At 39.0% G+C, this 25502-nt stretch overlaps 1 protein-coding gene across 4 annotated transcripts; it reads right to left on the bottom strand.

Annotated features, from left to right (window-relative positions):
• Window positions 1-1341: 1341 nt before the first annotated feature.
• RAD9B (RAD9 checkpoint clamp component B) lies at window positions 1342-25501 on the bottom strand. Of its 4 annotated transcripts, none has more exons than XM_038575046.1 (10): window positions 25345-25501; window positions 23030-23100; window positions 21845-21997; window positions 20412-20526; window positions 12617-12716; window positions 9253-9359; window positions 4259-4365; window positions 4094-4158; window positions 3422-3544; window positions 1342-1762 (listed from the first exon to the last, which is right to left on the bottom strand). In XM_038575046.1, the coding sequence occupies exons 1-10, from the start codon at window positions 25379-25381 to the stop codon at window positions 1510-1512; spliced, it is 1131 nt and encodes a 376-aa protein (XP_038430974.1). In that variant the 5' UTR covers window positions 25382-25501; the 3' UTR covers window positions 1342-1509. The 4 variants fall into 4 exon arrangements, with proteins under 4 accessions (XP_038430974.1, XP_038430972.1, XP_038430973.1 ...); XM_038575044.1 differs by lacking the exon at window positions 25345-25501 and adding an exon at window positions 25067-25284; XM_038575045.1 differs by lacking the exon at window positions 25345-25501 and adding an exon at window positions 24800-24882.
• Window position 25502: the final 1 nt, after the last annotated feature.

Raw genomic sequence — 25502 nt, 5'->3', positions numbered from 1 at the left:
GTATGTCACTTATGGCTATGGGAAATGTGAAGAAGAGTCCTGTAATGGTGCTTATGGAGCTTACAGTCATCTATAAATGTCACTTTCCCTAGTGAGGAAATGAGCCATTTTAGTGAATTTCAGCAACGTGAAGTGGCCAGAAAATGTTTTTGTGTTGTTACCCGTGAATAAGTAAGCACAATATCTGTGACCAAAAAAACAGGAGGAGAAAATGCTTCTGTATAATGAAGAGACAAATTTCAGTTTTCACTTTATGGCCACACTAGTAATACACAAGAGACCACTGCTATAACTGCTAGGCATATAACAGGTATTCAATAAACACAGCATCAAACTGAATAATGAATGGAATTTACCACCCAATTTTACTGCCCTAAAAGTCTTTTATACAGCATAAGATAGTGACTTTTAGAAATGCTATTTCTCCCTTCAAATTTCTAAGAAACATCATATTTCCAAACCAATAATAGTAGCAACAGTAAAGCAAACTTAAAAAACATTAATGTAAACATGTTAAACTGGGACTTATTATTCAAGATTCTTCAGTTTCTTTTTTTTTAATTTTTTATTTATTTATGATAGGCACACAGTGAGAGAGAGAGGCAGAGACACAGGCAGAGGCAGAAGCAGGCTCCATGCACCGGGAGCCCGACGTGGGATTCGATCCCGGGTCTCCAGGATCGCGCCCTGGGCCAAAGGCAAGCTCTAAACCGCTGCGCCACCCAGGGATCCCAAGATACTTCAGTTTCTAATAAATCATATTTATCTTCAGTTCAATAGATATCATAAGGTTTAATACAATAGTATTCTGTAAAGCTCATCATCCAGTTAGTAAAGTGTTGGTAATACAATAGGTTATTAACTGGGGCTCCACCATGAAATAATGTGTAATGTTTGTTGGGATGAAATTTATATTTCCCAACGAGTAAAGGATTTCCCAACCCAATTTGAAAAATAAAATGAGAAGGACGCTCATCTTAGAACATTAATTGTATGATTTTAGCATAGTATTTGTATTCAAAGATAGGTATCCTGGAAGCAATCAATTTATTATTTAATACAAGTGACCCAATCTCTACTTGAATACACTTTGTTACTCAATAAGCAATTTAAACTCTTTTGTACTGACAGTCTATAAACAGTCTTTGTTCCATCTCAGACCAGTTTCACTCCTCCCCTGTCAAAAAGTAAGGAAACTATTTTCAGGACACTGGGGTGGGATTGGGCAGGGAGACTGCAAAGGGACACAGATGATGAGGATTCTTTTTTTTTTTTTTTAAATTTTTATTTATTTATGATAGTCACACAGAGAGAGAGAGAGAGAGAACGGCAGAGATACAGGCAGAGGGAGAAGCAGGCTCCATGCACCGGGAGCCCGACGTGGGACTCGATCCCGGGTCCCCAGGATCGCGCCCTGGGCCAAAGGCAGGCGCCAAACCGCTGCGCCACCCAGGGATCCCCGATGATGAGGATTCTTGAGAGACATGGTCGCATCTCAACGTTTTCCCTTTACCTTCTGCAGATACGGAGACCCTGGCACCTGTCAGTGTCACTGACACTGCTTTCTGGCACTTCACTAATGTCTCCATTCGCTCGTTTCATCGTAGGGCTGCCACAGGTTTCCAATGCAGAGATGTTTGTGAGAGTCTCACTTGGATAAAGCCTTTTGGGTGCTGCTTTACTCAAAATACATCCTGGGGCCTTGCTGGTTACATTTTTATCAGCCTTTGAATTGTTGTGTGTTGAGTGCATCAGATCTGACCTGAGGGATTAAGGGATTAAATGAAGGAATTGTTTGTCTGGAAATGTATATTTTTATACAACTAATAAAGAAATAGGAGGCGACAATGATAACACTAGCTTAGGGAATATATTGAAACAACATAAAACTGATTGTTGAAGGTTAAAATTTGCCTCAGAAAGTTAAAAATAGAACTACCCTATGATCCAGCAATTGCCCTACTGGGTATTTAGCCAAGGATACAAAAATACAGATTTGAAGGGGTACAATGTTTATAGCAGCATTATCAAAAATAGCCAAACTATGAAAAGAGCCCGATGTACATCAATGGATGAATGGATAAAGAAGAGGTGGTGTACATATATACAATGGAATATTACTCATTCATCAAAAAGAATGGAATCTTGCCATTTGCAACAATGTGGATGGAGCTAGAGTATATTAAGTGAAGTCAAAGAAAGACAAATATCATATGATCTCATCCAAATGTGGAATTTAAGAAACAAAACAGATGAACATATGGGGAAGAGAGAAAAAGAGAGAGAAAGAGAGAAAGAGAGAAGAGAGAGAGAGAGAGAAACTATAAGCGACTTTTAATGATAGAGAACTGAGGGTTGATGGAGGGAAGTGGGTGGGGGATGGGCTAGATGGGTTATGGGCATTAAGAAGGGCACCTGCTGTGATGAGCACTGGGTATTGTATGCAAGTGATGAATCACTGAGTTCTACTCCTGAAACCAAAATCACATTTGTATGTTAACTAGACTTTAAATAAAAAAATTTTTAAAGAAAGCTAATGTTTACATATGTGATTATTTGGAAATTCTCTCTACAGATTCAAATTCTTCAGTAAAGCAACCCAGTGTGCATGAGACAAACTTGTGATATAGTAACAGGGCCCAAGTTAGAAAAAAAAAGTCAAATTACTATATATCTGTATGATAAAATTCTATACAGTCATTAAAAATCATGTTTTCAAGTCATAATCAGTGATACTGGAACATATTCACAATACATTTTGTGAGGAAAAAGAGGACAGAAAAGTATATATCCTATATGAGCCTGATCTTATTTTAAAACACCTTATGCAAAAAAAAAAAAAAAAAAAAAAAAAAAAAAAGTCTGAAAGAAAAAACAGCAAGTCAAATGTTAACAGTGGGTATCTCCAGGTGGTGCAATTTGTACTTCTTTGTACTTTTCTGTATTTTCCAAATTTCCCATAGTACCCTTAAAGTCACTTTTATAGTGAAGCACTCTGCACCCCCTCCCCAAAAATCAGTTATTGAGACAAAAGAAAAAAAAGAAAAACAAAGGTTGTCCCCATGTCTGAGAAAGAGAGTTCTAGGCAGTGAACAGAAACTTAACCGTAAACCTTAACACTATATCTCTCCTAAAAAACAACTGCCAAAACTGAAATGAGGTTTGGGTAGTAACAAAGATTAACCAGACAGTCCTGTCAAATTCTGAGCAGGAGAGAAAAAGCAAATGGCTAGTGCATGATTGGTGATATTTCCATGCCTAGTTGGTCCCTCTGTAAGCTCTTCCTGATTTAGGCAATATTTCTGATCTCCTAATGTTTTATTCCTCCATCATTTCCTACATGAATGCCAATGAATTATTTCAGAATAAAATTGCAATGGCTTTTTCCTAACCAATACAGACGTTAAAATATTGGCCTTACCTTTTTTGGTTTTGTGAAAGACACAATGATTGCGGAGAAGATGCTCTACTTGGCTCATCAGCTAATGTAGCCAAGATAAAGTTAGCTTCCAATAACATATCATCAATACTTAAAGCCATAGGTCTAAAAAAGGCAAAGTCAGAGCAAGCATCATACATGTTTTTTTTTTTTTTGATGGACATTAGGAAAATTAGAAAACAACACTTACTTCAAAAGTAAAAGGAAACAGTAAAAGAACTCCTGTCCATCTTTTCACAAATTAACATAGTCAAATGGTGCTTAGACATCATCAGATCCCATTTCAAAAAGTCCATCTAACCTAACCCAATCTCTGAAAGCTTAGATCTGGAATACTATATGAAATATCATAGTTTCATAGAAATTAGATTTGCTTAAGCCATGTATAATTTTCTAATTAGGCAATTCAGCACCATGTCAAATTTATAAATGTATTCACTCTGCAAAATATATCTTTCTCAATTATCAACTAAAAAAAGCATCCTCAAACTTTTAGTTTGCTAAGTTTTGCCAGTAAAGTTAAGGAATTCTTGAGGTGTAAATTTCAAAGTGATCCAAAGGATTCTATTATTGATATATAACAAAAGAAAGGAAGGAAGGAAGGCGAGCAGGCAGGCAGAAAGGAAGAAGCTCAGAAAGTTCCCAAGGACTTACTTCCCAGGAAAATCAAAATGAATGGCTATAGGAGCATGTGTAGCTTCTGAAAATATCAGCATTCCCTGGGGGGGGGGGGGGGGGGGGTGGAGAAGAAGAAGAAAAATAGTTGAAATCTTTATTTAAAAAACTACGAGTGAAATTTTGACACAAATTTTTGTTTACCTTTAATTCTTTGAAACAAAATGTTATTTCAGTATCAACTCCAATTTGAAAGAAGTCAAATTCATCTGGACCAACAAACATTTCACTGTACACAGAATTGGTCAAATCTGTTCAATATTACAAGAAAATAAAGAATAGAATTAGTCCCAGGGGTACTTACTAAATTTTAGTATAAAACATAACTAAATGGTAGGTTAAAAATAGCCACAAATCCTTTGACACTCCTTCATTGAGAGATGGGGTCTGTGTCTACGTCCCCTTCCCTTGAATTTGGGTAGTTGGCTCCCTGACTGCTGAGACCAATAGTATATGATGCTATAGATGAATTGCCCTCGTGCTGGTTTCTGAGCCCAGGCCTTAAGAGACTGGCAACTTCCACTTCCTCTATCTTCCATCCACTTCCTCTGTCCTACAACACTCATTCTTGGGAACTTGGCCACAATGGCCAAGTTGGCCAACTTGGTCAAGTTCATGCTCTATGAAGTCCAAATTAATGGCGAGGCCATATGTGTGCAGTCACTCTGGTTAACAGCCCAGCTGTGCTCCCAGCACTAATTACCAGCCATGTCAGTGTGCCATCTTAGATGGACTCAGATGATTCTAGACTCAGCCACTATCTAACTGCAATTGCATGAGATCCCAAGTACAAACTATCTAGCTGAGTCCCATCAACCCACAGAAATATAAAAGAGAATAATAATTTTGAGTTTTTCACTACAAAAATCTTTGATAAAAAAAAAATCTTTGATATACATGCTCAGAAATACACACACACACAGACACCCAAGTACCTTTTCTTCCTTCTCCTCGTTTTCTTTTTTTTTCCTAATTGAAGTGTAGTTAACATACAGTGTTATATTAATTTGGGTTAAATATAAAAATTCAACAATTCTATACTTTCCTCAGTATTCATCAAGATAAATTAGTCTTAATCCCCTTTATCTATTTCACCCATCCCTCCTCTGCCAACCACTAGTCTATTCTCTGTATTTTTTTTTTTAAGATTTTATTTACTTATTCATGAGAGACACACACACACAGAGAGGCAGAGACACAGGCAGAGGGAGAAGCAGGCTCCATGCAGGGAGCCCGACGCAGAACTGGATCTTGGGTCTCCAGGATCACACCCTGGACTGAAGGCGGCGCTAAACCACTGAGCCCCCCCAGGCTGCCCTGTTTTCTGTATTTAAGAGAATGGTTTTTGGTTTGTATCTTCTTCTTTGTTCATTTGTTTTGTTTCTTAAATTCCACGTATGAGTGAAATCATATGGTATCTGTCTTTCTCTGAAGGACTTACTGCATTTAGCATTACATCTGTTTTTTAAAAGATTTTACTTATTTGAGACAGAGCACAAACAGGGGAAGGAGCAGGGGAAGAAGCAGACTCCCCACTGAGCAGGGAGCCTGATGTGAGGCTCAATCCCAGGACCCTAGGATCATGACCTGAGCCAAAATCAGACATTTAACAAACAATGGCACCCAGGGGCCCCTAGCATTATATCCTTTAGGTCCATCTATGTTGTTGCAAATGGCAAGATTTCATTCTTTTTTATGACTAATACTGCATTATGTATACACCACATCTTCTTTATCTATTTGTCTATAATGAATTTGGGTTGCTGCCATATCTGGCTACGGTAAATAATATTGCAGTGAATACAGAGGTGCATATATGTTTCAAATCAGTATTTTCATTTTCTCTGTGTAAATACCCAATAGTAGAATTATTGGATCATATATTTCTTTTTTTTTAATTTTTTAAAATTTTTATTTATTTATGATAGTCACACAGAGAGAGAGAGAGAGAGGCAGAGACACAGGCAGAGGGAGAAGCAGGCTCCATGCACCGGGAGCCCGACGTGGGATTCGATCCCGGGTCTCCAGGATCACGCCCTGGGCCAAAGGCAGGCGCTAAACCGCTGTGCCACCCAGGGTTCCCTGGATCATATGATATTTCTATTTTTAATTTTTTGAGAAACCTCTATATTGCTTTATACAGTGGCTGCACCAATTTATATTCCCAAAACCAGTGCACAAGAGTTCCTTTTTCTCCACATCCTCACCAATACTTGAATTTCTTGCATTTTTTATTCTAGCCATTCTGAAAGGTATAAGATGATAGATATCTCATTGTTTTTTTTTTCTTTCAAAGAAAAGAGGGAGGGGATCCCTGGGTGGCTCAGTGGTTTGGCACCTGCCTTTGGCCCAGGCCGTGATCCTGGAGTCCCGGGATCGAGTTCTGCATCGGGCTCCCGGCATGGAGCCTGCTTCTCCCTCTCCCTCTGCCTGTGTCTCTGCCTCTCTCTCTCTCTCTGTCTATCATAAATAAATAAATCTTTTAAAAAAAATAAAGAAAGAAAAGAAAAGAGGGACACCTGGGTGGCTCTGCGGCTGAGCATCTGCCTTTAGCTCAGGGCATGATCCCAGTCCAGGGATTGAGCCCCGTGTCAGGCTCCCTGTGAGGAGCCTGCTTCTTTCTCTGCCTATGTGTCTGCCTCTCTCTGTGTGTGTCTCTCATGAATAAATAAATAAAATCTAAAAAAAAAAAAAAAGAACAGAAAAGAAAAGAAAGGCAGATTACCACATGCAGTACCTCATTTGGGTGTGTCTGGAGTCTTGAAAGCTTGACTGCCCTATGTTCTGCAAATGGACTTTGAAAGCTTGTTTGAAGGCTCCAGCAGAGGAGCATAGCTATTTGTATACTCTTGACCAAAGAATGGTCCTCCTTTACCAAGAAGGCCTCTGAGCTTGCAGTTTCAGGACGGACACACATGGAGCCGTGAGGAAGGAAGGGGACATCTGCCTAGCAGCCAGATCAGCTGAATCAATCCTGGCGATCAATGGAGTGACAGATGTCTCAGCCACATCCCCCTTACATCCTCATTGTGGTTTTGATTTGCATTTCCCTGATGATGAGTGCTGTTGAACATCTTTTCATCTGTCTGTGGCCATCTGTATGTACTCTTTGGGGAAAAAAAGTATTCAGGTACTCTGCCCCTTTAAAAAAAAAATTTGAGAGAGAGAAAGAGAGCGGGAGGCAGGAACAGAGGGAGAGAGAATCTCAAGCAGACTCCACACTGGGTACAGGGCCCGATACGGGCTTGAACCCACAACCCTGAGATCACAACCTGAGCTGAAATCAAGAGTCAGATGCTTAAATGACTGAGCCACCCATGTGTCCCAATCTGCCCATTTTTAAATTGGATTACTTTTAGTAACTTCATAGTATTTCATTACCTTTACTCAACCAATATTCTGATATTAGATCTGAAGTATAGAAGATGTCCAAACTATTAAAAGTGCTTATCTCTGGATAGCGGGATGTCAGATGACTTTTTTTTTATTAGTGCTTATTTTGTGTTTTTTATTTTCTTCAATGAACACAAATTAATGTAAGTTTAAGAACAAAAAATAATTAGCATATATATTTTAACGGGACCAAATATTATCCTAAAAACATATTCCTATCAAACAAGAAGGCTCATGTCACTTCCAGTGTACTAGCATAGAGTAAGTTCAAAAATAAACAACTGGGTCCCCAGTCACCCATAACTATAACTACTCATTAGAAAGCTGCTCACAAGGGACAGTGTCTCCTGGTTGCTAAATGGCCATCTTTATTCAGAGATTACATTATGAAATATAAAACAGACCCTTTCACTAGCCAAGCATATATTTTCCAGATCATGAACTTCTAAATTATCAAAAACAATGCTACATAAGACTAGAAAGAAGTAATAATAGCACAGTGCTAATGAGCCTGTGCCTTGGAGCCTATGTTCAGATAATCCATACTTACTAACTGTGTGATACTAGGCAAGTCACTGAGTTTCTCTGTAGAAAATGTGCATAATAATAGTACCTACATCACAGAGTTGTTACAAAGATCACATGAATTCATAAATGGAAACCATTTAGAAAAAGAATGTGGAGGGGCACCTGGATGGATGGCTCAGTGAGTTGAGCTGCTGACTCTTGATTTCAGCTCAGGTCATGATCTCGGGGTCCAGGCAATGAGCCCTGCACTAGGCTTCTCCCTCACCGGGGAGTCTGCTTCAAATTCTCTCTTTCCCTCTGCCCTTCACTCCTGCCCCATTCACTCTCTCTTTCAAAATAAATAAATCTTTTTTGAAAAAAAAAAAAGAAAAAGAACATGGCACAACATGAAAGTCATCTGATTCAATTTCAGCCCTACTTCTGCTGGTTTTTCAATTTAGAATAATATCGTTCCCTACCTTCTTCTTTACTGCTGTCACACACACACACACACACACACACACACACACACACACACACACAATTACCCAAGCAAGGTGAAAGAGTCTCAAACAGCTTGTGCCCAAAAGATCCTAGTCAATTTTCTTGATAGCAAAACTCCTGATTTAATCATGCTTTAGTCTCTCCATTCATTCTAGATAAGTCTTGGAAGAGCTGACTTAAGAAGTATTTACATTTTCTGTTGTGTGTATGTGCCATCTGGAATATCTTACATCTTTAATTCAAAGCTACTTTTTCATATGTGATTAAAGATAGTCTCAATTGGATTGCTGACCTCTTTATTTTTCTTTATGCTAAACATAAAAGGTGATAAAAGATGAAAAACAGGGATGCATGGCTGGCTCAGTTGGAAGAGTATGCAACTCTTGATCCTGGGGTCATGAGTTCGAGCTCCATGTTGATATAAAGATTACTAAAAATTAAATAAACTTTTTTTTAAAAGATGAAAACCAGTACTTAAAAATCTTAACTGAAAATACACTTTTCTCAGTAACCATTCTAATTTTAAAACAACCTGAATTTCAAAGCCAAATATTTTAATTATTGATTGTGTTCAATTTCCTGGATCTCTTAAAAAGTTTTAATGATCTTTCTACAACTTACTGCTTTTTAGACAAGAACAAATGTTATGCCACCAATGTTTACTGTATGGCCAGTAATCAAGAAAGCCAGGAAGTGACATTCCATATAAGCGCCACAACAGATGGAGTCCTTACCCATTGGTTCATCACTGGAACTCTTAAGGCAAACACTGAGTGGGGTAACAGCAAGAGTAACTTCTTCTTGACTTGATGTAAAAAGAACAAGTGCCTCAGCAAGCACTCTATGAAATGTAATGAAAAGCATTACGTTATTTGAAAAACAAGAAGAAAGAAAGAATCTTATTAAGTGGGACTCCAATCTTTACTCTGGAAATAAACAGGTTAGTCAGCCTAGATATTTTTAAACTTACCCCCCCTCCAAAAAAAAAAAAAACCTATCTTTTTTCTACATGAGCTACGATATTTTTAGTATATTTTAAAATTCATCTGAAGGCCAAGAGAATAGTAAAATATATTCTTAGTAAGACATGTGAAAGCTGCAGAATAAACCAGACACTGGAAGAAATGTCTTTAATTCTATGGTTTTATACACCCAACATATATTTTTAATGTCCTGCAATCATAATCCTAAGGGAGGTACTAGAAAATACAGCTGTTCAGATAGAACTGGGTAGAACTGTGATGGAGATCCAGGTGAGGGGTAGAAGTTTACAAGCAGCCTGCTGCTTATTATATTCCCTTTCCCTTTGTTATGTGTCCTAGATTATTACCTATTACTTTCAAGGCTGTCTTGACATCCCAAATGCCCTTTTATCCTGAGCTCCCTTTTTAAAAACAGCTTTTTTGTTACAGGATTCACATACTGTACTATTCACAGATTAAAAGGTTTTCAATTTGTATTTCCCTATTAATATATTGAGCACCTTCTCATGTGCTTTTCAACCATTGATATATCTTCTTTGGCAAAATATCCATTCAAATCCTTTGTCCATTTTTAATTAGGTTACTTTTTATTATTATACCACAAAATCTGGGCTACTTATGAAATTAAGGTTGTTGTCAAATAAAAATGAGATTCTTAGAATTTATGTAATGTTGATGTTAACCCAATGCTAGACATTAGCTTAGCAGTGTTTCTTGATACCAAAATATGAGGAACACCTACCAAATTCATCTAGGAACTTTTACAGTGTTATGGGGGAAGTGTTTTACCAGATATCAAATAACCTGACACCAAAAAAAAAAAAAAATGATAATATAAATGTGCAATTCAAAAAGAAAAATACAATTGCCAATAAATATATGAAAAGATGTTCAAACTTCCAAGCAATCAATGCAACAAAAAAGAACATCTAATAATACAATTTTCTACCTATCAGGTTGGCAAAAATTTTAAAGATTGATCATATCTGTTACTTGAAAGGATTCCCCTACACTTCTGGTGGGAATGTAAATTGGCATAATGTTTCAGACAGCAATTTGGTAATCAGTATGTTTGCAGATCTAAAACTTGGTAAGCCTTTGGCCCAGCTTTTTCATTTCTAGGACTCTGTGCTAAACTGCCTAGATAAGATGGCCCCCAATGATCCCCACTTCCTGGTATTCATGCCATCATATAATCCCCTGCCCCTGACTATGGGCTTAATTTACAGAATCACTTCTAACAAACAAAATGGCAGAAGTGATGAAACGTCAGTTCTGAGATTAGGTTACAAGAAGACTTTGGCTTCCATTTGTGAATTCTCTCTCTCCATCAGTTACCTCAATCACCAATCTCTCTCTCTGATTACCAGTGGCCATGTTGTGAGGACAATCATATTGTCCACAGAGAGGCCTCAGAGAGTGTGGTGAGAAACTGAGGCCTACCAGCAACCAGACGAGTGAGCTTAGAAGCCGTCTTCTGAGGCCTCCCCGTAGTCATGTCGGTGAATCCCCCCAGGCCCAGCCTTCAGATGAGACTGCAGCCCTGGCTGCCAGCTTGACTCCAACTCCATGAGATACCTTGAACCAGATGCACCCAATTAAGCCTCACTTATAACTATGAAATAATAAATGTCTGGTTTCTGAAAGCTCTGAGTTTGGGGAAGTTTTGTTCCACAGAAATAGGCAACCAATATACTTTCTCTGGATGGCAAAAAAGCTGGAAACAACCTACTTTTTTCAGTACTAGGATAATGAGTAACTAAATTATGGTTCAGTCATTACAGTGAAAAACTATGCAAATATTAATAACAATAAAATTGGGATCCCTGGGTGGCGCAGCGGTTTGGCGCCTGCCTTTGGCCCAGGGCGCGATCCTGGAGACCCGGGATCGAATCCCACATCGGGCTCCCGGTGCATGGAGCCTGCTTCTCCCTCTGCCTGTGTCTCTGCCTCATTCTCTCTCTCTCTTTGTGACTATCACAAATAAAAAAATAAGTAAATAAATAAAAATAAATAAATAAAATTGATTTAAGTGAACTGACACAGAAACTTAAAAAAGCAAGTTCCCAAACAATAATAGTAGGATATTTTTTTGAAAAAAATTATAAGTATGTGTCTAGTATGTAATATAAATTTGAGAGGGGAAGGAAGGAAGAAAGAAAAAAGAATATCCATAGCTGTAGGGAGAGGGTGAGTTACAAAGATATTATCTATACAGAGAAGGTAATCTACAAGAATATACACCAAACTGTTGATTGATGTCACCTCTGCCAAGTGGGATAAAAGGGACAGGTAGAGGGGAAAGTCCTTTCATTTTTTATGCTTGCACTCCTCTATAAACTCGAGATGTATTATAAGGGGCACGTATTGCTTGTGTAATTAAAAAAACAATAAGGATAAAATATTTTTTGGTTCGCAAAGTAATTAATGTTTAATGCTACAGCTTAACTAAAAAAATGAGTGCACTTACACTGACAAATGCACCTAACTCCTCTAAAGAAAAAATGCCAACTTGGGATAAAGTTGGTTTACATAAAAAATGTTAAAGTTTCCTCATGTTGTGTGTTTTAAGACTCAGACAGAAGGCAATATATAAATGCAAAGTATCATTAGTTAAAATATTTTTCTCTTGGTACCTCTGGATGTAAAAAGCCACTAATGGGATATTTTTAGAACTTTCTTGCCATTAAATTATTATTGCTACCATTAAGCAATTATATATATATATCATTATATATGATTTTATTTACTTATTCATGAAAGAGGCAGAGAGAGAGGCAGAGACACAAGCAGAGGGAAAAGGAGGCTCCATGCAGGAAGCCCGATGTGGGACTCGATCCCGGGACTCAATCCCAGGACCCCAGAATCACGCCCTGAGCCAAAGGCAGACGCTCAACCACTGAGCCACCCAGGTGTCCCCATTTAGCAATTATATTATCTACTATTATCTTTCTTACGGTTTCCTCTTGACTTTGTGAGGGGATTTCTCCAAGTCAAATGTTTGCTTTTTAAAAAAATATAACTGATTTCAAAGTTTAATTAAAGGCATTAATTCTTTATTCTGTGCCCATATTATATTCAGAAAAAGAAAAATAAATACCAGAGAACTCATTACCTTGGCTGAATGACTAGTGTATTAGAACACATATTCTTTTCAAAAATAACTTGCAAGGGCTGACTTTCCTGAAAACACACATTGTGAGTTCTTCTAATACCTTAAAAAGAACAAAGCAATCTGTTAATAATTTTAAGTGCAACATAAACTATTTAAAAAGTCTAAGTTTCACAGCCAAGTTAAAATAATAAAATGAAAGGAACATTTACTATCTGGCCAGGTGCATGTAGCTTGAAGCACTACTCCTTTATAGAATGTGTTTATCGCTCTCTAGTGGACAGCACACAACACGCCATATCCTCGGACACTCAGGCAGTAGAGCTCCCAAGTTCTTTCGAAATACAGGTGACTTCTTAAATTCTGTGTAAAATAGTGATTGCCCACTATAGTTCATACACCTATCATTCTCTTTTAGTACTCCTTATCCAGGTCTGATATTTCTGTATTGCAGAGACTTTTGGAAGTCAGACACGGACATCTGGTCTGTAAATTCTTTTTCTCTGAGAGGAGGAGAAAATCACTTCTACTGTGTAGTCATTATGTCTACAGCCCTATGTGCCAGGAACTGTAGTATGCATTTTACATACATTACCTATGATCTTCACTATATCCCTATGGGGTAGGCACTTAAAAGAGGAAACTGCAGCTCGGTGAGGCTGACTTTTCAAAGCAATGCTACTTGAACAAGTATAGGTAGAATTTCTATCTAAGTTTGAATACAGAGCCCATATAATAAAATCCAAGTGGGCTGTAGCTTCCTACAGCATAATAATGTTGTAAGAATCAAAGGGACCACTAGAAACATTTCTCAACTAACTTGGATTTTTTTAATTTGATGGGGCAGAGGGAGAGAGAGAGAATCCCAAGCAGGCTTAACGAGCCTGACACAGGGCTCAATTCCACGACCCTAAAATCATGACCTAAGCCAAAATCAAGAGTCGGATGCCCAACCAGCTGAGTCACCCAGGTGCCCCTGGATATTTTTCTGATACAAAATAACAGCAACATTTATTAATTTCATAAGGATTTACTGATCACCAACTACTCACAAAGCTGCATTAGTTAGCTTTTGCTGGAAAAGAAACCACTCCAAAACTAAGTGGCCCCAAATAGCAAACACTTGCTATTGTTCACAATTCAGCTGAGTTGTTCTACTTTAAGCTGGCTTAGCTGTGGCCCAACATCTTGGATGGCCACACTTCCATGTGTAGGGCCTCTGTGGGACAACTGGCATGGCTGACGCTGCTGGGATGGCTGAGGCCACCCGCCACATGGACTTAATCTTGCAGAAGTCGACTGTGCAGCACTTGTTCTCATGATGAAGGAAAGATTCCTGCCTTACCAGGGTTGCCAGGCTTCTTAAGGCCTAGGCTTGGAACTCACACAATATCACTTCTATTTAATTGATAAAGCAAGCCCAAGGCCAGCCAAGATTCCAGTTGGGGAAACAGACTTCAGCTTTTGAAGGGTGGGAAGCAGTAAATAATTTGTGAACACTTTTTTTGGAGTCTACTACACAGGAACCATTTTAGGAGATGGGGATTAGCAAAGCACAAGCTGAACAAAAATTTCTATCCTCACAGAGCTTACCTTCTAGGGAGGGGAGACAGACAATAAGAAAATAAATAAGTAAAATAATTGCTAGGAAACATAGTGATAAGGGCCACAGGAAAAAAGCAAAGCAGAAAGGGCACTAGGGAATGCCAGTCACAGTAGACAGTAGTTTTAAATAGGGAGGTCAAGGAAGATGTCATGGAAATAATGCATCTGAGTAAAGACTTCAAAGAGGTAAAAGAGCAAGCAACATGCCATTTGGAAAAGAAGCTTGCTAGGCAGAGATCTTCCAACCCATGTAAGACCTTTTTGGCCATTATAAGATCTCTGGCTTTAAGCCTCGGTAAATTGAGAGGGTTTAGGGCAGGGAGTGGAGTTGAGAGAATTTGAGCACTAGAGTGACATATCCAACCTATTTCATCTTTGCATTCATCCATAAATTTTAGATGTACTACAAAGAGCATGGCATTGCAAGGGATTATTGTGATTTCTATTTTGGCAAGACACAAAGTTCAATAGTTGGCATAAGTTGCCTATTCTAAAAACAATTTTCAAGTTACTTTTGGAGCAACAGGTATTAGATGCTTATGATCTACCAAAGGATAGTGAAAAAGTAAGTCACCCCGCACCCTCATACCCTCCAAAGAGGGCACTACTGTTACCAGAAACAGCCTTAGCAAGGATCATACCTCTAGAACAGACATCTAAATATTTCACTCAAGTGAATACTGGCATTGCCAAAGATGAATAAGCAGAGAAATACCTAATTTCTTTTTCATTCCTGAGGCTCCTTTTCTTGCTACTTGCTTCCTTCTCCTTTTCCCTTTACAACTGACAAGTGCTAAACACTTTTAATCCAAACCCTTGCTCACAGGGCTTCCTTCCCATAGAATGCCTTCCCATTTCCATCTACTGGAAACTCACCCAGTATGTGGTGCCACTAGCCACAAAACCTTTCCTCTTCACCTTTCTCTCCTTTGAATTTCTGGCCCAAACAACATCCACTGTACGACTTTATTTTTAAGTAGGTTCTATACTGGGCTTGAACTCACGACACTGAGAATAAGATCCGAGCTGAGATCAAGAATCAGACACTAAACCAACTGAGCAACCCAGGTGCCCCACAACTCTACCTTTTTTTTTTTTTTTTTTAAGATTTTATTTATTTATTCATGTGAGACAGAGAGAGAGAGCGAAAGAGAGAGGCAGAGACACAGGCAGAGGGAGAAGCAGGCTCCATGCAGGGAGCCCGATGTGGGACTCGATCCCCGGTCTCCAGGACCATGCCCTGGACTGAAGGCAGCACTAAACCACTGAGCCACTGGGACTGCCCCAATTCTACCCTTTTTTAAGCAACTTGGCATGATGTACCTCTTCACTGGTTTTTCTAGTCTTCTCATTTAACAACAATTTTCCTTGATAGGATGCAAATGGGATCAACATTTAGAAGTCCTGTTTTCTCCCTGGGTTCATCTATTAACTTTATTTTGTGTTACACAAAGTACTGGACTCTACCGAGATAAGGAGTTTTGATTTATAACGGACTTCTTTCATTAAGAAAATCTTACTATTAAAAACAACAACTGGGGTGCTTATGGCTCAGTGTTAAGCATCTGACTTGATCTCAGCTCAGGTCTTAATCTCAGGATTGTGAGTTCAAGCCCCACACTGGGTTCCAGGCTGGGAGTGGAGCCTTTCTTTCTTTCTTTTTCTTTTCTTTTTTTTTTTTTTAAAAAAAAAAAAAAAGATAAAAACAACAACAGCTGAACTAAAGCAAATGCTTAGTCACATGTTTGGCTTAAATTCTGGCATAAGCTCCTAACTTCTCACAGACCGGTGACAATAGTTTGCGGCCCAGAAGCCAGTCCATGCATCATTCTGAGTAGTAGTGTCTCATACCATCTGCTCCTGGCCATGGGATTTTTGACACTAGGAGAGAATTCTACTTGCCACTTCATAAGCTCAATTTGGAACTTCCTTCAGTAGGTCCAGAGAACTCTTTCAAACCTGAAGGGGTACAGCTAAGAAACAACCATTATTTTGGAGATATTACATTTGCAGAGTTCACAATTTCAGAAACTAGTGATACTTCAAAAGTCTTATAAGTTATTCAAATGTACCCCAATCCCTATAAATTCACTGTCAAGCAAGTTTAAAGTCATTAGCACATCTGTAGAATGCCCTTTGACAAAAAAAACTTGAAACCCTGAAGTGGAAGCCCAGCCCTCTTAACATCACTTTATTAATACACGCATATGAATCAAAGTTTTATTTTCAGGGCAGCCCAGGTGGCTCAGCAGTTTAGCGCCGCCTTCAGCCCACGGCCTGATCCTGGAGACCCAGGATCAAGTCTCATGTCGGGCTCCTGCTTCTCCCTCTGCCTGTCTCTGCCTCTCTCTCTCTCTGTCATGAATAATAAATAAAATCTTTTTAAAATTAAAAAAAAAAAGTTTTATTTTCACTCGGTATCCCAGTGCACTCTTCTTATGGAAGCCCCTCTCTGCTGGAATCTGGTCGTTTGAGCCAGGACAGAACACAGTAGCATGTGGTATATATCAGAGAGTGTTCTTCAGGAACTCACAGACTCATTTTTAGCAACTCTAGGGTCAGTGCCAAAAAAGTATGGAGAATTGGTGGGATTATTAATAAGATAAATATTTCAGATAAATCTTGGTTCTCGATGATACAAAATCCTTGTTTTCTATTAGCAGATGCTAAGTAATTCAAGACATCACTGTTCTGGAAACTTTTCATGGTTAGATTTAGAGAAATTAAAAAAAATTAAAAAAAAGATTTAGAGAAATTAGTCTTTTTAGTAGCTCATGTTTTTTCTATTGTTTTCTATCAGTGAAGAGAGCCAAATTTACATTACTGTCCTTAATTTCTTTCCCAACCCCAAACATGTATTTCTTTTTTTTTTAAAGGTTTTATTTAATCATGAGAGACACAGAAAGAGAGGCAGAGACATAGGCAGAGGGAGATGCAGGTTCATGTGAGAGGAGCCCCATGTGGGACTCAATCCCAGGATCCTGGGATCACGCCCTGAGCCAAAGGCAGATGCTCAACTACTGAGCCACCCAGGCATCCCCCAAACATGTATTTCTAACAGCTTATGGGCTATCTCTTGCCCAGGTGATTTTTCTCAACTAAATTTGAACAATGTTTGTTTTTGTTTTTGTTTTTTTATTCATGAGAGACACAGAGACATAGACAGAGGGAGAGGCAAGCTCCTCACAGGGAGCCCGATGTGGGACTCGACCCTGGGACCGGGATCACACCCTGAGCCAAAGGCAGATGCTCAACCACTTGAGCCACCTAGGCGTCCCTGAACAATGTTTCTCCACTAGATGATAGATATAAAATCGCAGGCATCATTTGCTGTGTGCATACAGTTTTAGAAACTATACCCCAATTACACAGCAGCATCCATGTCCTACAGTCTCCTTCCTTCCTGAGCCGGCCCTTCCCCATTTCGTCGCAGCCATAAGGTTCACATGGGGACTGACTACTTCCAGTATCACTGATGGGCCCCCGTTGGTGTAAACCAATTGGTGTAATCTTATGCCCCCCGCAATTAAATTTGGATGACATATGGCACTTTGAGACTCGAATGCCCTGGCCACTAAGATTAATTTAGGTTGGTCCAGTTGAAGCAAAGTCAAGCTCTTTTTTCAATGGATATGAAAGAGGAAACACGTAGCCCTGGCTGCTACTACAGGCCACCGTATCATTGGAAGTTTAAAAGAGAAGCTGGCCTTAGGATAAATCACATGGAGAAAAGTAGAGCTGAATGAATTTGAAGAAGGAAAAGAAGCAGTAGCTGCTGCAGCCTAGACTGAACCACATCTGTGGCCTAATTTTGATCTTTTTGTTTACATGAACCAATATTCCTCCTTATTATTAAAGTCAATTTGAGTTGGGATTTCTGTGTGTGTGTGTTTTTTTTTTTTTCCTGTTACTTGCTACTGAAAGCATCCTCACTCCTACAGCTTTCCTACAAAAGCTATTAAAAAATCAATCAATCACAAATATGTAATAGACATTACTCTAAATCAAACTATTTGAGAGAGCCTTAAGAAACTGAAAAGTTGGGATCCCTGGGTGGCGCAGAGGTTTGGCGCCTGCCTTTGGCCCAGGGCGCGATCCTGCAGACCCGGGATCGAATCCCACATCGGGCTTCCGGTGCATGGAGCCTGCTTCTCCCTCTGCCTGTGTCTCTGCCTCTCTCTCTTTCTCTCTCTGTGACTATCATAAATAAATAAACATTTGGAAAAAAAAAAAAAAGAAAGAAACTGAAAAGTTGGTTGTTCAAAATCTAGCTGGAAATAAGGGATGAGGGTAATTGTAATAACAGCAATCATTGACCCTGTAGTACTCCCTCTGTGTCAGACACCAGGCTCTATGCTTCACACTTGTGATCTCATTTCACATTCACAAAAACCCGGGAACATGAGGGTAGGTAAAATTATCCCCATTTACAGAAAAAAACAAAAAAGAAAAAAAGTTCAGAGAACTGATGACAGAAAAACTCTGTAAAAGCCTAATATACGGGGGGGGGGGCACCTTAGATTTCTAAGTTAGCACAACTATATGTAAACTTTGTTCAAACCAAAAGCCTGATTTATGGCCTGCCACGCATGCATTGTACATCTGCTTTGTGAATGAGCAGCCTGAAGGAAAACCATTTTGTCCTTGAGGCATCAATCAAGCTCCTGCTCCCTGAATTCCTTTAGGATGAAACTCATGCTTCCCGCCTACATGCTAATCTATAATCTTTTTTAGCTTTTACAAGATGTAAAAAATGTATATAACCCTATAAAAACTGTCCATTCTCTGGAGCCACTTTCTTCCCTGTGAAAAGTGTGTTTTCCTGGGCAGTAGTCCTAACATGGGCTGGAATAAAATTCTCTTTCTTACTTTCTGAGATTCTAAAAAGTTTGTTCAATTTGTGCTGACAAAGCTTATGTACTTTCACAAAGCTATTAAGAAGTATAGAAGAATGCACACACAAGTCTGTGATGTCAAAGCAGGCTGTGCTTTTAACGATGCTCTTTAAGTGATTCTGCTATTATGTGAACTAAAATTCAAAGAAGGGGGAAAACCACCTTAAATCATTGATATTTTGCAGGGAAAAAAATTAAAGAATATAATTTGAATATGAACTTAAAATATTAAGATAAATGTCAGGCAAACTAAGAGATATGAAATCATTGTAACACTATGACAACCTTCCAGAAGACCATTCCACTACAAAGAAAGATTTAGACTAATATCACAAGCACGAGCTTTCTGAAAGCATTCAATTCTACGTGCTAACTTCAAATAAAATAGTAGCAATCATAAAAATTATAACTACAGCTAACACTTAGACAATATGCGAGGCATTCTTTTAAGTACTGTAGAACTGTAACTTCCTATAACTCACTGGATCTTCACAAAAACCCAAGAACACTGGGACTAACATGATCCCCCATGTTATATTTGGGGAAAATGGGGCACACAGATGTAAAATCATTTCCTCAAAGTATCAGCAAGAAAAGGGCAGAGCAGGATTTCACCCCAGACCTTGTGGCCTCCAAAGTCCATGCTCTTAAACAATGTGCTATCCATACTTCAGCATGTAAATGTCCTATGAATACAACACTCAAATATCTACCATGCAAGACTGTTAAGCAGGAAATCTGTTTTACAGTTTGGTGTGACAGAGAGAATGTATAAAGGTTTTGGCTCCTACTACTATGGGGTTCAACTCAAAGCCAGGCTCTGCGACTTACTAGTTTTGTGACCTTGAGCCAGTGATCATGCTTCTTTCAATCTCAGATACAATACCATCTGCCTCCTAGAGGACTTTCAATACAGGTTGGCATTATTCCTTTCTGTTCTCACCAAAGAACACTGTTACCAAGGCGCTTTTACAGAATATCATCAAGCAGCCAGTTAATTTTAGACCACCTATTGTTTGAATTCAACTGGACATTTAAAAAAAAATTGGTTTGTATGCAGGCAAAGCTTTCCCAACTGACAAGTTGGGAAAAAAATGAATATCAATCATTTCATGATACTTATACAGAGACAAGTAAGAGAATACTTTTCAAGTACTTACAACGTCCCTACCACAAAACCACACAAATTCTAAGCAGTAATGCAATGAGAAGTATTAACATGCAATTTGAATATTCTAAACATAAAAATTATTAATAAAAAACACACAATACATAAAACTAGTTTTAATTACACCTACCATGTCTGCAGAAGAACTGAATGACGACTTTGCACTTATCGGATCTGGTGAATATTTTACACTTCTCTACAGTTCTTTCAAGAGAATTTGGACATCTAAAGATAGGCAGAATTGACTATAACACAAATACATAATAGAACAGCACACATTTAATATGGTTGCTCGATGAGTTTAAATGAACTAACAAGATAATGTATGCTCCTAAGTGAATAGATTTGTCCTGCATACCTTTTTATATATTTTTAAATTTTTATTCCAGTTTTGAACTATGTGACTGTGTAATTCAACCTTAAAAATAAAATAACCAATATTTTTTTCTGGATTAAGAAGGTATTTTCCCCTTCTTTTAACACTTTTTTCCTCTTTTTTCAATTTAAATTCAAGTCAATTCATTTAAAAATTAAATTAACATACAGAGTATTATTAGTTACTGAGGTATAGTGATTCATCAGTTGCATATTACACCTAATGCTCATTACATTAAGTGCCCTCCTTAATGCCCATCACCCAGTTACCCCGTCCCTCTGCCCACTTCCCCTCCAGCAACCGTCAGTTTGTTTCCTATAGTTAAGAGTCTCATGGTTTGTCTCCCTCTCTGGTTTTGTCTTATTTTATTTTTCCATCCCTTCCTCTGTGATCTTGTGTTTTGTTTCTTAAATCCCACATATGAGGGATCCCTGGGTGGCTCAGCGGTTCAGGTGCCTGCCTTCAGCCCAGGGCATGATCCTAGAGTCCCCGGATCGAGTCCCGCACTGGACTTCCTGCATGGAGCCTGCTTCTCCCTCTGCCTGTGTCTCTGCCTCTCTCTCTCTGTGTGTGTCTGTCATGAATTAAATAAATAAAATCTTTTTAAAAAAATTCCACATATGAAACCATATCATTGTCTTTCTCTGATTGGCTTATTTCATTTAGCATATCTTCTAGTTCCAACCTCATCATTGCAAATGATAAGATTTCATTTTTGATGGCTAAGTAGTATTCCACTACATATAAATACACATATTATACACACACACACACATACCACACTTCTCTACCCATTTATCTGTCAATGGACAGCTGGACTCTTTCCATAGTTTGGCTATTGTGGACATTGCTGCTATAAGCATTTGGGTGTCCTGCATGCCTTTTAAACCAGGTATTATTATTATTATTATTAAAGATTTTATTTATTTATTCATGAGAGACACACAGAGAGAGAGAGAGAGAGAGAGAGGCAGAGACACAGGCAGAGGGAAAAGCAGGCTCCACGCAGGGAGCTTGATGTGGGACTCGATCCCAGGACTCCAGGATCACACCCTGAGCCAAAGGCAGACATTCAACTGCTGACCCACCCAGGTAACCCATTAAACCATGTATTAAATGCAGAATAGATATCATGTCCTTTGTAACAAATATTTCTACAAGAGAAAACCAGGGCCACTTATACTTACCTTCATTCCCAATTTGCAATTTAAATTCGACATTGTAGAATCATTATCATTTACTTTCACTGAGGTTGACCATTGATAATGTTGAAAAAACACAGGAGAGAAGAGGACACATCCATATGCTGACCGACAAGAATTCACAGATCTTAAAGCAAGCTGAAAAATAAAAGTTAAGGAAAAAATCAACTTTCACTAAATGATTAATTCAAAAATTCTATTATGTTTAACACTGTAATTCAATGTGTTTAAATAAGGTTATGAGATGGTAAGTGCATTATATGGACTACATTATACATATGATTTATTATAGATATTAAATGGGTTACATTAGACATTGTATATTGAATTTACATACATATATACAGTATACACGTCTATATTGAATACATGTAGATATTAACTCTAAAATCTTGCATGTTGAAATTGTAAAGTTGTAAATGCCTTTAGCTTTAATGTACAAAGTGGTAGATAATGTTAAAAGAGGTAGAAAGATGGCAGCAAAATGGCAATCTCTCGCCTCATCTAAAGGGAGAAACCGTTGGTCAGTGCCAGCCAACTACTTCCACTTAGGAATACTAATGCTGGCCCCAAACTGTCAGACCTTGTAAGTTTTTAAGAGAAGCAGAAAACTCAGATCTTTATGTGGACTCCCCCAATCTTTAAGTTTATAAAATTATTTCATTTAAAAAAATAACAAACAGGGAACCCTGGGTGGCGCAGCGGTTTAGTGCCTGCCTTTGGCCCAGGGCGTGATCCTGGAGACCCGGGATCGAATCCCACATCAGGCTCCTGGTGCATGGAGCCTGCTTCTCCCTCTGCCTATGTCTCTGCCTCTCTCTCTCTCTGTGTGACTATCACAAATAAATAAAATTTAAAAATAAAAAAATAAAAAAAAATAAAAAAAATAAAAAAATAACAAACAGTATAGTCCCACAAAACACTTCGGCAAGTCATATCTAGCCTCTTGACCATCAGTTTGCCATTTCTGGTTTAAATCTCTTGTGTTTCTCTGCCTGATTTTTAAGTTTAATATGCTCTCAATGTATTCAGACATGTAAAATAAAGATGAGCAGTGAAAGGGATAATTAAAATTTCTGAGTTTCCTAGTTAACATTCAATCTGGATTGGGATCTTTAAACATCCTCTTTTGCCTTAATAGATGGTATACTGGTTAATTTTCTTACTTACACCTTTTTCAGATGGATCTAGCCACAGCTCGTCACTGATTCGTGATAGAGCTTGGATTGCTTTCCCAAATACTACAGAGAAAAAGAAAGGCACTGCTTACATTCTTTCCTCAAACAATAAAAACAAATCATAAGGCTACTTCAGCATTCAGAGGACTCACGTTAAATTTATAAAGAACAGTGTTTCATAGACCAATGCTAAAAATTGCTTTAAATACATAATAAGGGTCCCCTGGGTGCCTCATCGGTTTAGTGCCTGCCTTCGGCCCAGGGCGTGATCCTGGAGTTTTGGGATCTAGTCCCGTATTGGGCTCCCTGCATGGAGCCTGTTTCTCCCTCTGCCTGTGTCTCTGCCTCTCTCTCTCTCTGTGTGTCTCTCATGAATAAATAAATAAAATCTTTAAATAAATAAATACATAATAATACTCCTGACAAAATGCTAGACACATAGACACATACTAAGAGCTCAATAAATTTACAGACTGCAAAATGATAAGACACACACTATTCCTTTCTGATGGTTTGCATGGAGCTACTGCAGCAAGCCAATTTCCATACCAATTTATTTTCAGACTTGGTTAAAATAAATATATTACCTGACATCCCCCCTCCCCTAGAAGTGTGAAAACAGAGCATGAAGAGGTTCATCTGAAGGGCTTTAATAACCTCATAGGTGGCAAGGTCAAAATAAGTTATAAGAGAGAAGTTAGAAGCATTCGAGATACATCTCTGATATTTGAGGGTAGCATCCAAGATGCTAAATCTGCTCACTAAACACACTCAGATTCCCTGTAAGAAAGAGGCTAGGCTGGGTGATTGGGAAGGCTTTGCTTCCCTTCCCTATTTGTCTAAACTGGTATGACACTGTTAATATTCTCAGGAATTACGAATAACTACAAAATGTGGCAAATATAAGATACTATGCTGCAATAAAAATGGATGGCCACATAGGGTGCCTGGGTGGCTCAGTCAGTTAAACATCTGACTCTTGATTTCCACTCAGGTCATGATCTCAGAGTCATGGGATCAAGCCCTGTGGTCGGGTCCATACTCAGCACTAACTCTGCTTCTTTCTCTCTCCCTCCCCCACTTGTGCTCTCTGAGAGAAAAAAGAAGAAAAGAAAAGAGAAGAAAAGAAAAGAAAAAGACCATATCGATCCACAGAACAATAGAAAACGGAGAAAATATTCCAGACATAAAATCTGATTACAATGCTTAAGGATCAGAAGTGTGCAAATTTGGGGGTGCCAGCCTGAAACTGAGACGGGATGATCATGGGGAGAAAAAAAAAAAGAGGCATTTCTCCTCTTTTTTTTCCACTTCACATTCAACACTTTTTCATTCAGCACTTTTTCCAGGAGCTGCCTCAGGCAGACCTCTCAATCACCCAGCGAATGGTTTTTGAGCACCGCCTATGTTCTGAGTACAACCCAATGCAAGGGGAGTAGAGCAATGAACTGAAGAGCAATAGCTTCTGCCCTCACAGTGCACTACATACAGTCCAGGGGGGTAGGCAAAAGCAATCATAAAAATAACTGCTTATTGAGAACTGAACTACACCCTGTGAGAGAACTTCTAGAACTTGGAGAGCCTGTAACAGCCGGGAGCCCGTGCTTCCCCTCCCTGTTCCTCACTACCGTTCTGTGGATGGCCCCATCCGGGGTGGGGGAAGGGGGGTAAGGTAACCACCACACAAGACGCCATTCTAGGACCAGCTTACAATCTGCAGGAAACCAGTTTTCCTAAATAGAGACTTTCTGGAGTAACTTACACAGAGTACCACTTATACATTCCCATCTACAATTGAGCTCTCTCCGCATCTGATTCATTCCTACAACAAGCCCTGCAACAAAAATGCTGTTACTAATTCTCATTTTTTCAGATGAGGGAACTGAGCCCCCACAGCGATTCGGTGGCTTGTCCCAAGTCAGACGTGGAAAAACGGAAGAATCTGGAATAAAAACCAGGTTGATTAAATCAACCTGGCCCTAAATACTTCAACTGTCTAAGCATCATTTCCCCCCCAACTCCTCCTCACGCAGTCCTAAATCGTTCGGAGTTTGAGGCCCGCATTCCCAATCTCCGCTCCGATGGTGCAATTTCATTTCACGGACACTGAAGACAGTAAATACTAAGCACAAATAAAAGCAGACAGGCTCTCTTCCCTCAGAAGCTACTAGGAGCTTGGGTGGGTGTCGCCAGCACTTGCGCATGAAGGGCAAAGGGGAAATGGCCTCCATGAATCTTAGGCTTTCTTTCTTTTCTTTCTTCTTTGCTTCCCTTTTCTACATAGGAAGGCAAGAAAGGTCGCTCCACCTTTCACCTGACTGCCGCTCAGCTCGCACTTCAGCATGGCTGCAAGCCCTAACAAGCAGGGCTCCAAGGCGCGCCTCAGCTCGACAGCCCCAGGGGCCCGGATGTCGCCCGCACTTTTCGAACTTTCGAGATCTAACTCCTCCCGCCCTCACTCCACG

Source organism: Canis lupus, chromosome 26 (assembly GCF_011100685.1).
Source record: "Canis lupus familiaris isolate Mischka breed German Shepherd chromosome 26, alternate assembly UU_Cfam_GSD_1.0, whole genome shotgun sequence".
In the NCBI taxonomy this organism is placed as follows: domain Eukaryota; kingdom Metazoa; phylum Chordata; class Mammalia; order Carnivora; family Canidae; genus Canis; species Canis lupus.
This window is presented reverse-complemented; position numbering and strand designations above follow the sequence as displayed.

Excerpts from the sequence above, each read along its gene's own strand:
- RAD9B (XM_038575044.1), bottom strand. The coding sequence starts at position 25,268 with ATGGAGGCCATTTCCCCTTTGCCCTTCATGCGCAAGTGCTGGCGACAC. Across the intron at positions 12,717-20,411 it reads TCAGTTCTTCTGCAGACATG|GTATTAGAAGAACTCACAAT; the intron begins GTAGGTGTAATT and ends GTTCTTTTTAAG. Across the intron at positions 4,366-9,252 it reads TTCCAGTGATGAACCAATGG|ATTTGACCAATTCTGTGTAC; the intron begins GTAAGGACTCCA and ends AATATTGAACAG.